Source organism: Lepus europaeus, chromosome 12 (assembly GCF_033115175.1).
Source record: "Lepus europaeus isolate LE1 chromosome 12, mLepTim1.pri, whole genome shotgun sequence".
In the NCBI taxonomy this organism is placed as follows: Eukaryota; Metazoa; Chordata; class Mammalia; order Lagomorpha; family Leporidae; genus Lepus; species Lepus europaeus.
In genome coordinates this window covers 9,092,967-9,105,676 of record NC_084838.1, presented here as the reverse complement: position 1 = coordinate 9,105,676, position 12,710 = coordinate 9,092,967, and the positions used below count along the sequence as shown (strand labels likewise).

The 12,710-nt window shown below is 51.4% G+C and overlaps 1 protein-coding gene across 7 annotated transcripts in view; it reads right to left on the bottom strand.

Annotated features, from left to right (window-relative positions):
• The window catches only part of GOLGA1 (golgin A1), a 65,846-nt gene that overhangs the window by 7,123 nt on the left and 46,013 nt on the right, over positions 1-12,710 (bottom strand). For all 7 annotated transcript variants that reach the window (XM_062207568.1, XM_062207571.1, XM_062207569.1 and 4 more), the window contains 4 exons: positions 4,453-4,542; positions 3,577-3,679; positions 3,354-3,487; positions 2,854-2,997 (listed from right to left, as the gene is read on the bottom strand). In XM_062207568.1, coding sequence (XP_062063552.1) covers positions 2,854-2,997; positions 3,354-3,487; positions 3,577-3,679; positions 4,453-4,542 — 471 coding nt within the window. The remainder of the gene's footprint in view (positions 1-2,853; positions 2,998-3,353; positions 3,488-3,576; positions 3,680-4,452; positions 4,543-12,710) is intronic.

The window sequence follows — 12,710 nt, the reverse complement described above, 5'->3', positions numbered from 1 at the left end:
GAGATAGGCAAGATGGCAGCACAGAGCGGCTAGGCGGCCTGGCGAAGCCGACGTTTGGCTTCAGATGTTCAAGCTTGGATGCTTGTTAAGACTCCCACAGAGGCAGGAGTCCCAGTGCGCACAGCCACCCGGGCTAGAGGCAGACAGAGGGGCGCAGCAGCGTGGGGCAGGGGTGAGATCTCCACGGCAGTGGGCAGCCTGCAAGGAAGAGGCTGGAGGCACAGTGAGGGGAGGCCGACCCTCAGCTTAGGCCAGGCAGAAGGAGAATCAGCAGTGGACTTTCGGACTTTGGCAATGTGGCCTGGGGGGAAGCGGGCGTGGGAAGCGTGGAAACGTCCAGGGCACAGTCACAGGTGTCCCGCGGGCTTGTCCTGGAGGGTGGCGGAGCAATCCGGCGGCGGCAGGGGGCTGGGAGACGAGTGCTTCTCTAAGATGGCCTGCATCAGTCTACTCCAGCGGGACAGGGCGAGCAAAAACGACGGTGATGGCGCAGCCAAGGCAGAGAAGGGCGGAGTGACGCCGAGTGGGTGAGGAAGTGCCCTGAGAGGGGGTGGAGGGGCACCACAGTAGCAGGAAGGCCCAGGGCACGGGAAGTGACAGCTGTCTTGTAGTGGAGCGAGCGGGGCATCAGCGGAGAGCGAGGACAGAAGAGGCGGGAGCAGAGGAAGAGAGAAGCCATGCAGAATGAAGCTCTGGGGTGGGCACACGGCGCCGCAGCTGACCACTGCTCGAGCCGCCTGCATCCGAGAATCTCAGCTCTGGCTCCCGATTCCAGCTTCCTGATACTGTGCACCCTGGCAGGCAGTGGAGACAGCTCAAGTATTTGGGTCCTGCCGCTCATAAGGGAGACCCTAATGGAGGCTCTGGTCTGGGCCAATCCTAGCTATTGCGAACATTTGGGAGTAAACCAGTAGATGGGATATATCTGTCCTCAAATAAATAAGAACTTTTTGTAACTTTTACAAATATTTATTTGTTTATTTGAAACGCAGAGTTACGGCGAGACAGAGGCAGAGAGAGATCTTCCATCTACTGGTTCACTCCCTAAATGGTTACAATAGCTGGAGCTGGGCTGATCTGAAGCCAGGTGCCAGAAATTTTTCTAGGTCTCCCATATGGGTGCAGGGGCTCAAGCACTTGGGCCATCTTCCACCGCTTTGCCAGGTGCATTAACAAGGAGCTGGATCAGAAGTGGAGCAGCCGGGACTTGAAAGGGCGCACAAATAGGATGCTAGTGCTGCAAGCTTTGGCTTTCTCTCTCTCTCTCTCTTTGTAACTGTGCCTTTCAAATGAATAAATAAATAAATATTAAAACAAGAAATACACTCAGTATGTCATTTTTAAAATCTGTATTTAGGGGCCAGTGCTGTGGCGTAGGAGATAAAAGTACCACTTGCGACAACAGCGTTCCTTATGGTCACCAGTTCGTGTCCTGGTTGCTCTACTTCAGATCCAACTCCTGGATCAGAATGGCCTGGGAAAGCAGTGGAAGATGACCCAAGTGTTTGATCCTCTGCTACTCATGTGGGAGACCTGGAAGAAGCTCCTGGCTTCCACCTGGCCCAGCCCTGGTCCTTGTAGCCATCTGGGAAGTGAACTAGCAGATGAAAAATCTGTCTTTCCTTCTATGTAGCTCCAACTTTCAAATAAATAAACAAATAAATCTTAAAAAACAGAAAAGCCAGCAAGCTGTGAAGCCATGATGGAGGGTGGTGCAGAGGAAGGGCCCTGAGAGTGGCAGGAGTGCTGGGCAGGCCGGCACTGCACTGGGCACAGCAGTCCTGAGGCTCGAGAGACCGGCCTGAGCGACGGGGCACCCCCAGCTGTACTTTAGCTACAGGTGCGGAGCAGGAGTATTTCAACCAGAGTTGAGGTGTGGCCAGGACAGTGTGGGAGAGAATGGAGTGTGCCAGTGAGGCAGAGGCTAGGGGACAGGCGAGGGAATCCAAGCTGTGGAGGAAGGCAGGCAGGCCCCAAGCATGGCGAGGACGTCGGTCTGATAGAGAGGAGGTCATGGTGAGGGCATGTGAAGCTCCCTAAGAGGCACAGCTGAAGGCTTGAGCATTCAGAAAGCGGCTGAAGTGCTCAGACTGGAGGAGGAAGTGAGGCAGTCACTGCCACAGAAGTCAGGCTCACGGTGACCGAGGGGATGGTGAGGGGCATGGGGGCTGGGCGTCTGGGATGCAGGCGGCGTCCTGCCTGGTGTCCATGTAGCTGCATGTGTGTTTGCTTTTTGTTACTTCATGGAACCATGCATTTGTTTTGAATACATTTCTGTGTGTATTTTGTATGTCACACGGAGAGAGAGGGAGAGGGAGAGAGAGAATTTTTTTTTTTGTTAAAGATGTAGAAAAAAATGCACATAATTTGGGAGAATTATTTCTGTCCAGAGCACTGACCAGCCAGCACACTAAGCTTCACAAACAACAGGATCCAATGAGGCCTGAGGTGACAGGTGCAGAGGCTGGGGGCAGTGAGTCACTGAGCCTTTACCAAATACCACGAAGCTGACCCAGCAGTAACAGACTCCTTTGTTTCATCCTCTTCTCCCACCAAACATAAACCCTTAAAGCAAGGATCAGTGCTGCCACTCCCAGCAGCAAAGAACAGAGGACAGACGAGTGGCCCTAGAGCCCGGCGGGGACAGCACAGGCAGGCTTGGGCTCTGGACAGTATCTCAAGGGGGCGAGGGGAGCACAGATGGAAGAAGATGGAAGCTCTTTGGACCAAAGAAGTGAGACTTCCCAAGAGGTGCCAGGGCACCAACAAAACCCTGAGAGTGGCCTGAGGATTTCAGCCCCAGGCCAGGAAGAGAAAGAGACCCACCGCCAAGGCACAGGTAGGTATCCTCACCTTGTTCTTCTCGGCGAGTTGCTGCTCCAAGTCCTGCTTCTCCTTCTGTAACTGCCCTAGCTCCACAGCCCCCACCTCACCATTTGGCGTTCCTTCGGCGGCTGGAAGCTGGTACACAGGGTCTTGCGTGGCTTTCGAGCTCACCTAAAGGGTGGGGATAGCTGGTTGAGAGGCAGGACAGCAATGCTGAAGCTCAGCTGCCGGCGAGTGGGGAGAGGAGCAGGCTCATCTCACAGGAGTGGCCTGGCGCGCGGGGACAGGCAGCTGGCTCAGACCCACAGGTAAACTATGGCGAAGGCCCACCCAGTGTCTGCTGAGGGCCAGCTTCCCAGGAAGAACTCTGCAGGGATGGAGGTATTCTCCACCTGCACAGACAGGTGTTGCTGCGTATGATGGCTTCTAGGCCTCCTGGCCACATGAGCACCCAACTGCCCTGAATGCCATGGACAATACCAGCCCTGCACCCTGCTGCCACACGCAGTGGTCAGGCTGGGACTTACACGCAGTTCGCGGGGCTCCTGGCCCTGCAGCCCCAGCAGGTCCTCACGGGCCGCAGCTTCCTCTGCCCTCAGGCTCCGCAGGGCCTCCAGCTCACTCTGCAGCTGGTGCAGCTGCAGCAGCGCAGACTCCTGGCCTAGGGTGGGCGGAGGCAGGCGTGCAGCGTGAGCCCAGGGCTCTCCCGCGGGGTGCGCTGGGGCCAGCTGGCCAGGGGCTGCCTCTCACCTTTCTCCAGAGCCAGAAGCTCCTGCTCCTTCCGTAGCAGCTCCTCGGTTTTCTCCTGCAGACTCTGCTCCTTCTCGGCCATCAGAGCTGTCAGGTCGGCAGCCTTGGAGGGAGCGGGGTGAGGGAAAGCCTGTGGCCTGGATCCCAGCTCCCTGCCAGCAAGCTCTGCCCATCCATCACCCAGGGCCCCCCAAAAGCCTCCTGGAAGGCCGCAGGCAAGCTAACCCCTGCTCCTGTACATGTGCCCAAGGCCATTCTCCCTAGCACAGGGACGAACACCTCATTGTCCCCTGGCCCACAGTGGGCCAGCCAGAGGCCAGCTGCCCAGACGTCCGACACTCCGTCACAACCTGCCACACACCCCACACCCGGCGGGCGTTTCAGACCAAGTCGCTCAGTGCAGCATTCCAGAAGGTGTGCTTATCCAAGTCCTTTTCAGAGGCTACTCTGACTCAGTTCTGTGAAGGACTTAGCAAGGCCCAGAGCCAGTCAACTAGGAGCCGTGAGGTCAGATGCTAGGTCTGCCATCAAGGAAGGCTCTTCCCACACTTCCTGCTGGAGCTCAACCCACTTTTGTGAAGCCTTTGTGGTCTGTGGGCAGCACTGGCCCCCTCACGGCAGGAGAGTCGGAGGTCCGTGACGTGGCTGTTCCCGCAGGGAGCATCTAACACCTGATCCCAAGGCAGCAGAGGGCGTCCTGTGTGGTGCAGCTTCTTTAGAGCAGTTTCCCCCCTGCCTCCTAGAGCACAGGGGCACCGCAGCTGCCTGCTGTCCAGCTCAGGGTCCCCGTGCACCGCTGCTCTAACCAGAAGGGGGCGCTCCAAGTCAGTCCCCTGGGGGCAGGCCTGGCCCCCACCTTGCCCAAACAGGGCCCACCTGTTGCTGGAGCTCTTCCCTTTGCTTCCGCACCTCCTCCAGGGCTTGGGCCACAGCCACACTCACAATCTCTCTTTGGCTCCATTCTTCCTACAATCCAGAAGAGAGGTAGGAGAGACAGCCCCACACCGGGTGACACCCTTTTAGCCACAACCTCACATGCAGCCTTGCAGGGTTACAGGAAACCCTTCCCGCTGCCCAAGATGCCATGGCTGCCTGCTAGCCGCGAAGTCATCTGTGTCCTCTGAAAACTCCTCCAGACAGCCTTCCAGCTTCTCGGCAAAGGGCACACCACTGAGGGTCAGCTTCCTGTGAGCACACTAGCCAGTACCCAGGCCAAGGCCAAGGGGAGAGACGTGGGCCCATGAGAACAGGGAGCTGGCCAGGGACAGCTGGGTCACAGGGAAATAATAAGCACTCATTGACTTTTCATAGGGCCGAATGTCACTAACTCATAAGAATTAGCCCATTTCTTAGGAGAGAACACTGAGGTTCTGAGAGGTTAAGTAATTCGCCCAAGGTCCTAGAGCTAGGAAGTGGCACAGCCACACTGAAAGTCAGTGGCAGTCCAAGCTCAGAGCCAGAACCTTTGGATACCAGAGCCCCTGGCCCAAGCGGTCTCGACCAGGAACAGGGCTGCCTCACTGGCCTTCTGCCGGGCACAAGGACTGCCTCCAGGACAAACACACGGTCATCCTCCAGCATGCTGAGGCCATGCTGGGCAACCAGCACCCGGATGTCTGATTTCTCAGGTGCTGGACACTGTTCACGGAGAAGCCCTGGAGAGAATGTGGTGATGTGTGCAGCCTCTCCACCCAGAACCCCTCTCTCTTTTTGGTAAGAGCCTCATTGTTCTTGGTCCTAACTGCTGCCCTGAAATCGCACCTGGTCTGGCAGGGCTGCGATACTGATGCCCTGATTTTGTGGAATGTGACTTAGACCTGGCTCATCACAGTATCTCATCTTTTTTTCCTGTTGTTAAAAGTTTATCTTGGGGCCAGTGCTGTGGCACAGAGGTTCATCCTCCGCCTGCGGAATTGGCATCCCATATGGGTGTTGGTTTGAGTCCCTGCTGCTCCACTTCTGATCCAGCTCTCTACTATGGACTGGGAAAGCAGTAGAAGATGGCCCAAGTGCTTCGGTCTCTGTACCCGCGTGGGAGACCCAGAAGAAGCTCCTGGCTCCTGGCTTCAGAAAGGCACAGCTCCAGCCGTTGCAGCTGATTGGAGAGTGAATCAGTGGATGGAAGACCTCTTTCTCTCTCTCTCTCTGCCTCTCCTCCTCTCTCTGTGTAACTCTGACTTTCAAATAAATAAATCTTTTTTTTTTAAGTTTATCTTATTAACCATTAACTACCTATCTATCTGAAAGGCCAAGTGACAGAGAGAGGAGAGACAGAATCTTCCATATGCTGGTTCACTCCACAGATGGCCACAACAGCTGGGGCTGGACCAGACCGAAGCTGGTCCAGGCCAAAGCCAGGGGTCTGGTGTCTAGGGTGGGAAGCAGACTCATGTCAGCTCCATCCTGGAGAACTGCACTTGCGGCTTCTAATCCAGTCATGTTTGGTCCCAGAGAAATCCTCTTGAGGTCAGGGCTTACCAGCTTCCACTCCAAACCCCCAAGAATCAGTCAGTGTAGAGGTGGGCCTTTGGCTTAGTGGTTACGACACCTGCATCCCACATCGGAAAACCCAGGTTTGACACCTGGCACTGGCTCCCAATTCCAGCCTCAAGCTAATGCAGACCCTCGGAGAGAGCAGTGACGGATCAAGTAATGAGTCTCTGCTACCCACCAGGGGGACGTGGATTGAGTTCCTGCCTCCTGGCTGTTGTGGGCATTTGAAGGGCGAACCAGTACATGGCAGACCTCTCTCTTTTTGCCTCTCTCTCTTTCTCAAACAATAAAAATCAGCCAGTGAGGGACTAGGCTGGCACAGGGGACAGGACATATGTGTCTAAGTCTGTGCTGGTATCCTAGCATTGTGGCACAGTAGGTTAAGCTGATGCCTGCAGTGCTGGATCCCTCATCAGAGTACCAATCCTGGCTGCTCACTTCCTATCCAGCTCCCTGCTAATGCACCTGGGAAGGCAGTGGAAGATGCCAAGTACCTGGACCCCTGCCACAAACGTGGGAGACCTGAATGGAGTTCTGGGCTCCTGACTTTCAACGCTGGCTGTTGCAGCCATCTGAGGAGTGAACCAATGGATGGAAGATCTCTGTCTATCTTCTCTGTAACTCTGCTTTGCAAATAAATAAAATAAATCTTAAAAAAATAAATAAGACTGCTGGTGCCACAGAGCTCCCTAAGAACCCTGGGACTTGAGGTGGAAGGTCCCAGGCCGGATTGGCTCAGCAGAAAGCACGGCCTATACTTTGCATGAGCAGCAGGCCGCCTGCACACAGCAGCTCTCTCACTTAGGGATGAGCCTGGCAGGAGCTCACAGAACATCTGTTTTGAGAAATATGGATAAAACTATTCTAAATATATGCGCACCTAATTACAGTGCTTCAAAATACATGAGGCAAAGACTGACAGAACTAAAGGAGAGACAAAGCCATGATCGTAGTTGATTTAGCACATTCCTCTCAGTAACTGACAGAACAAGCGCGCGCGCATACACACACACACACACACAAATATATATAGAAGGTTTGAATAATACTATCAACCAATTTAACCTAGCTGGCATTTACAAAATACCTATCAGCAGAGGACAAATATTGTTTTCAAGTGCAATGAAATATTGATCAAGACAGACTACAGGCTGGGTCATAAAATCTGTCAATAAAAGAAGTGGTAGGGGAGGGGGTTTGGCATTGTGGTGTAACAGGTTGAGCCTGTGATGTCAGCATTCCATATGGGTGCCAGTTTGAGTATCAGCGGCTCCACTTCCAATCCAGCTCCCTGCTAATGGCCTGGGAAAGCAGCGGAAGATGACCCAAGTCCTTATGCCCCTGTACTTCAACGGGAGACCTGGATGAAGCTCCTGGGTCCTGACTTTGGCCTGGTCCAGCCCTGACCATTATGGCTATTTAGGGGAGTGAATCAGCAGATGGAAGATCCCTCTCTCAATCTCTCTCACTTTCTGTGACTCTAGCTTTCAAATAAAAAAAAAAAAAAAATTTTTTTTGACAGGCAGAGTTAGTGAAAGAGAGAGACAGAGAGAAAGGTCTTCCTTCCGTTGGTTCACCCCCCAAATGGCCACTACGGCCGGTGCGCTGCACCGATCCAAAGCCAGGAGTCAGGTGCTTCCTCCTGGTCTCCCATGAGGGTGCAGGGCCCAAGCACTTGGGCCATCCTCCACTGCCTTCCAGGGCCACAGCAGAGAGCTGGACCGGAAGAGGAGCAACCAGGACAGAACCAGCACCCTAACCGGGACTAGAACCCGGGGTGCTGGCACCGCAGGTGGAGAATTAGCCTAGTGAGCTGCGGGGCCGGCCAAAATAAATAAATCTTAAAAAAAAAAAAAAAAAAACAACCAAAAACACAAAAAACTGAACTGAAACAATTCAGAGTATTGTCTGACCAAAATGGTACTGCACTCCAAATATCCAGGGCAATTCTCCAGGCACGTGGCGATTAGCCACACATTTAAAGAGTCTGCTGTGCTGGCTTTCGGATCAGTGCCTCTTGGTGTGCACTCGGTAAAGCAGGGCTCGGGACGCCACAAACCGTACCCGCTCTCTGCAGGTGAAGCGGAGCTGGACGGAGACGTGAGGGCGAGGGTGGGAGAGAACACGCCCTGGCCCTCTTGCCACCTTCCTGCGGCATCAGTGAACGTCACTTCAGCACTCCTTCTCCCGCAGCAGCCATGTTTTCCTGAAGCAGTAGCTACATCCATGTGGAGCCAAACCCATTCACTGGCTCATCCCGAACACGCTCACTAGTGCCAGGTCTGTGTCAAGTCTGCGGAGCTCTGTTTCTCATTCCCAAATTGGTAATTCCAATTTTTTCACTGTGTTCCCGCAGTCCTGCATTTGGAAGCTTCCGCGTTCCTGACGTCACTGTTCTGGGACCAGCTGAAAACTTCACATTAGAATACCTGTTCTTGGGTGGACACTTCTTGCAGGGGTTAAGCTGCTATTTGGGATTCCTGAAATCCATTTTAGAGGGCCTGGGTTCAAGCCCTGGCTCCGTTCCTGATTCCAGCTTCCCAGGAATGTATACCCTGCCAGGCAGCAGGTGATGGCTCAAGGATTTGGGTTCTTACCACCCATGTGGAAGACGTGGACTGAGTTAACTGGCTCCTGGCTTTAGCTTGGCCCAGTCCTGGCTGCTGTGGACTTTCAGGGAGTAAACCAGGAGATGCGAGATATCTGTCTGTCCCTCTGCTTTTCAAACATATAAAATCAATGTTTCCAGAAGTTGGTTTTTTTTTTTAATCACATATTCTGAAATACCTGCGGTTCCTACCTTCTGACCGGACCATGTATGACACTGCAGGGGTTGGATTTTCTGTTTCTTCTGTCAGTATAATAGTTTCCTACTGTTGCTGTAACAAATTACATCGACCTGACTTAAAACAGAAGTTTATTATCTCAGAGTTCTAGAAGCCAGAAATCTGCATGGACTCTAGTGGGGCTAAAACAAGATGTTAGACAGATAAGGGAGAGGTCTTCCATCTGCTGGTTACCACAGCCAGGTCTGGGCCAGCCCAAAACCCAGGAGCCCAGAACTTAATCTGAGTCTTCCAGATGGGTGGCAGGGACCTAACTACTTGAGCCATCACCTGCAACTTCCCCCGGTATACACTAGCAGGAAGCTAGACTGGAAGCAGAGCAGTCGGAATTTGAAAGAGGCACTCCAATGTGGGATGTGGGCATCCCAAGAGGTGACTTAAGAGCTGAGCCACACACTCACCTCATGAAATCTGTTTCTTAATTGCAAAAAACAGGCTTTTATATTTTTATTACTGATTTTTAGCTTAATTGCACTGTGGTCAGAGAATGTAATTTAACAGCATTTCAATCTTTTGACATTTCTTGAGACTTGCTCTATGGGCAATTTTTCCAAATATTCTATGTATATGTGAAAAGGATATATGAGGGTATTTCAAAAGTTTGTAGAAAATGGAATTAAAAGGTACCTTTGAGTTACTTTTTTGTTCTCTCTTTAATTTCTAATTATTCATTTATTTGAAAGGGAGAATGACAGGACAGAGGGAAAGACAGAGAGAGGAAGAGATCTTCTATCTGCTGGTTTTCTTCTATCTGCAGTTCCCCAAATGCTGGTAACAGCCAGGGATGGGCCAGGGCAAAGTCAGGAGCCAGGAACTCCTCTAAGTAGTTTGAGTCATCACCTGATACCTCCCAGGATACACCTTAGCAGGGAGTTGGATCAGAAGCAAAGGTGAGATCTAATCCCAGGTACAGCCACCTATATTTTATTCAATGCCCAGCCCTATATTTCATTTTTTAAAACGTACTTTCTATTCTCAATTGATTTTTTGATAAAAGATTTTATTCATTTATTGATTTGAGAGGTAGAGGTACAGAGAGAGGGAGAAACGTCTTCCATCAGCTGGTTCACTCCCCAAATAGCCACAACAGCCTAAGCTGGGCCTATCCAAAGCCAGGAGCCAGGAGCCAGGAGCCAGGAGCCAGGTGCCAGGAGCCAGGAGCTTCTTTTAGGTATCAAACACTGGTACAGGGTCCCAAGAACTTGGGCTATCTTTTACTGTTTTCCCAGGCCATAAGCAGGGAACTGAATCAGAAGAGGAACAGCCAGGATAGGAACCAGTGCCCATATGGGATGCTGGCACTGCAGGCGGAGGCTTAGCCTACTACGTGCCACAGCACCGGCCCTTTTAATTGACTTTTCAAAACTCTGATTTCCCCCTTTAATAAGACTGGAAGTTATATGCTCTTTTATTGCTTTTTTAGAGGTCAGTCTGGAGATTACAAAACGTATTTTTGTCTTATCAAAAGTAAGCCAGCAGAGGGGAACTCTCCACGTCTGTTGATTTCTCTCTCTGACTCTCAAATGCCTACACATCTTATACTGAAGTGCCTGGTTTTGAGTCCTGACTCTATCTCCACTTCCAGCTTCCTGCTCCTGTGCAACCTGGTAGGCAGACGTTCACTGCTCAAAGGGCTTGGGTCATGGCTACCCACGTAGGAAACCCAGACTGAGTTCCTAGCTTCTGGTTTTGGCCTGGCCCAGTCACAGCGGCTAAGGGCTTTTAGGGAGTGAACCAGCTTTGGATTGGTCCACCTTGGGCTATTGTGGCCATTTGGGCAATGAACCAGTGGATGGAAGACTTCTCTGTCTCTCAAATAAATAAATAAATAAATAATTTTTTAAAAACAGCTTTATGAAGCTATAGCTGATGATCAACAAAGTGTATACTGAAGGTATGCAAGTTGATGAACTGTGCTGAAACTGATATGGGGAACAGGCAGGGAGTTAGGGAAAGTGAACTGGAAGATTTCCCCACAACTTCTGTTTCACAGTCATGCACTTTAACTCCTTCCTTACATACCAATTCAGTCCACACTTTACCGTGATACACCTGCATCTCTTCCAGGGCTGGGAAAAAGGAGCTAACATGATCAATAGGTGCAAGCTAAACTCCGCGTGGAGATGCTATGAAGTCCCCAGAAAACCTTAGGCACACAAAGCCCCACCCACATTCTACTTATTTGTATACTCAATTGGGCACCACTTCCGACTCTATAAGGAGACTGCTGGAGGGGGGAGTGCCCTTCTCTCGCCTTCTCCTGCCCTTTCTCATCATTGGCAGCTCTCTGGCCCTCTCACAGCAAGTGTCTCTCCTTGTAGGGTTAGCTACCCTAATGCCTAAATTTATATTCACTCTCTGTCAATAAATTCTCTTGTTTTTACATTTTATTTATGCCTCTGACTTGAATTCCTATCTCATATGGGTGTAAGGACTTGGAATAAAAACTGGGACACACATTCCTACAACAAAACTATCACTACAACAGTGACAATATCCATTATCCAAAGTTTGCTTATGCCCTTCTATAATTTACTTAATTTATTTCACAATCTATTAATCTACTGTATTAATTTCAGCAATTTCATTTCTTAAATTCTACTTACTTCCTTTTCAAAACTGCTTTCATTAGTTTCCAAATCTCTGCTGAAATTTAGAATTTTGTCTTTTCTCGCCTTAAGCACAGTAAAGCACTGTCATATCTGAGCCCCTATGAGTTTTTCTGTTCTTGTTGCTTTGTATTTTTGTTTGCCTGGTATCTTTGATTTTGTTTGCTTTTTCAGCCACCCAAGAACACTAATAATCTAGGATTATTTTAATCTAAATTGGCTCATGAGGTTCTTCTGGCCATTCCTGCATCCTCACTTCAGTGCAAAGCCGGGCAGGGGTGCTGCTGGTCCCTCCCTGGTCCCCTCATTCCTCTTGCATGCCCTCTTTTGTTCCAAACCAAAGCTGACAGGCGCTCTCAGGATGGATCCAAGGGAGTGGCTTCAAGTCCAACTTTTCTTCTGAACTCTGAGAAGCTGTAAAAAGCTTAGGGAACCTTTCAGGTTCTCAGGTTCTTGAGGATCAGCAAATTCCCTCAGAGCAAAAGCTGCTCCACACGTTGGGCTCCCCTCTCCAGACAGGACAAGCCATTCAGCACCCTGCAGGCTTGCCCACGCTTTCAAGGAGATGTTTTCCTACTGTGGCCAGCTTTTCTGGCAGTCCTCAGGGCCTGAGTCGGTCTGAACTGCCCAGTCTGCCTTTACTGGAAGTGGGAACACCTCTAGTGTCACTTGAACCTAGTCTGGTCAACTTTCCCCACGACTCCACAGCAAGTCCTGGTCAAGGCTGCCAGTGCGATGGCCGACTGCTTCCTGGCCAGTCAGCAGCACCTGGCACAGGACGCACTGCAGGACTCGGCTTTCTCCTGCTCTGGGTGCTACCCTCCCTGCAGCTCCTGCGGCGCCTGCTCTGCTGGCTCTTCCTTCTGAGCCTCTGAGTGTCCGAGGGACCTGGGCCTTCACTTAGAGTCCTTTGGCTGTGAATATCATCTGATGATTTCTGGATTTCTATCTACCCTGAACCACTGCTCTGACTTCTGGGCTTCCTAGCCAGCATACTACTATGTATGTACCAATCATCCAGTTAGCCCTGCGTAGCTGGCTGTGATTTCTGCCCCCTTTCCCTGAGACACTGGACAATGTCTAGAGACACTTTCGGCTGCCATAAGTGCGGGCTGCTGCTGACATCTAGTGGGGAGACCAAGGCGTTCCTCAACAGCCTGCAGTGTCCATCTGCAGCAGCACAAGC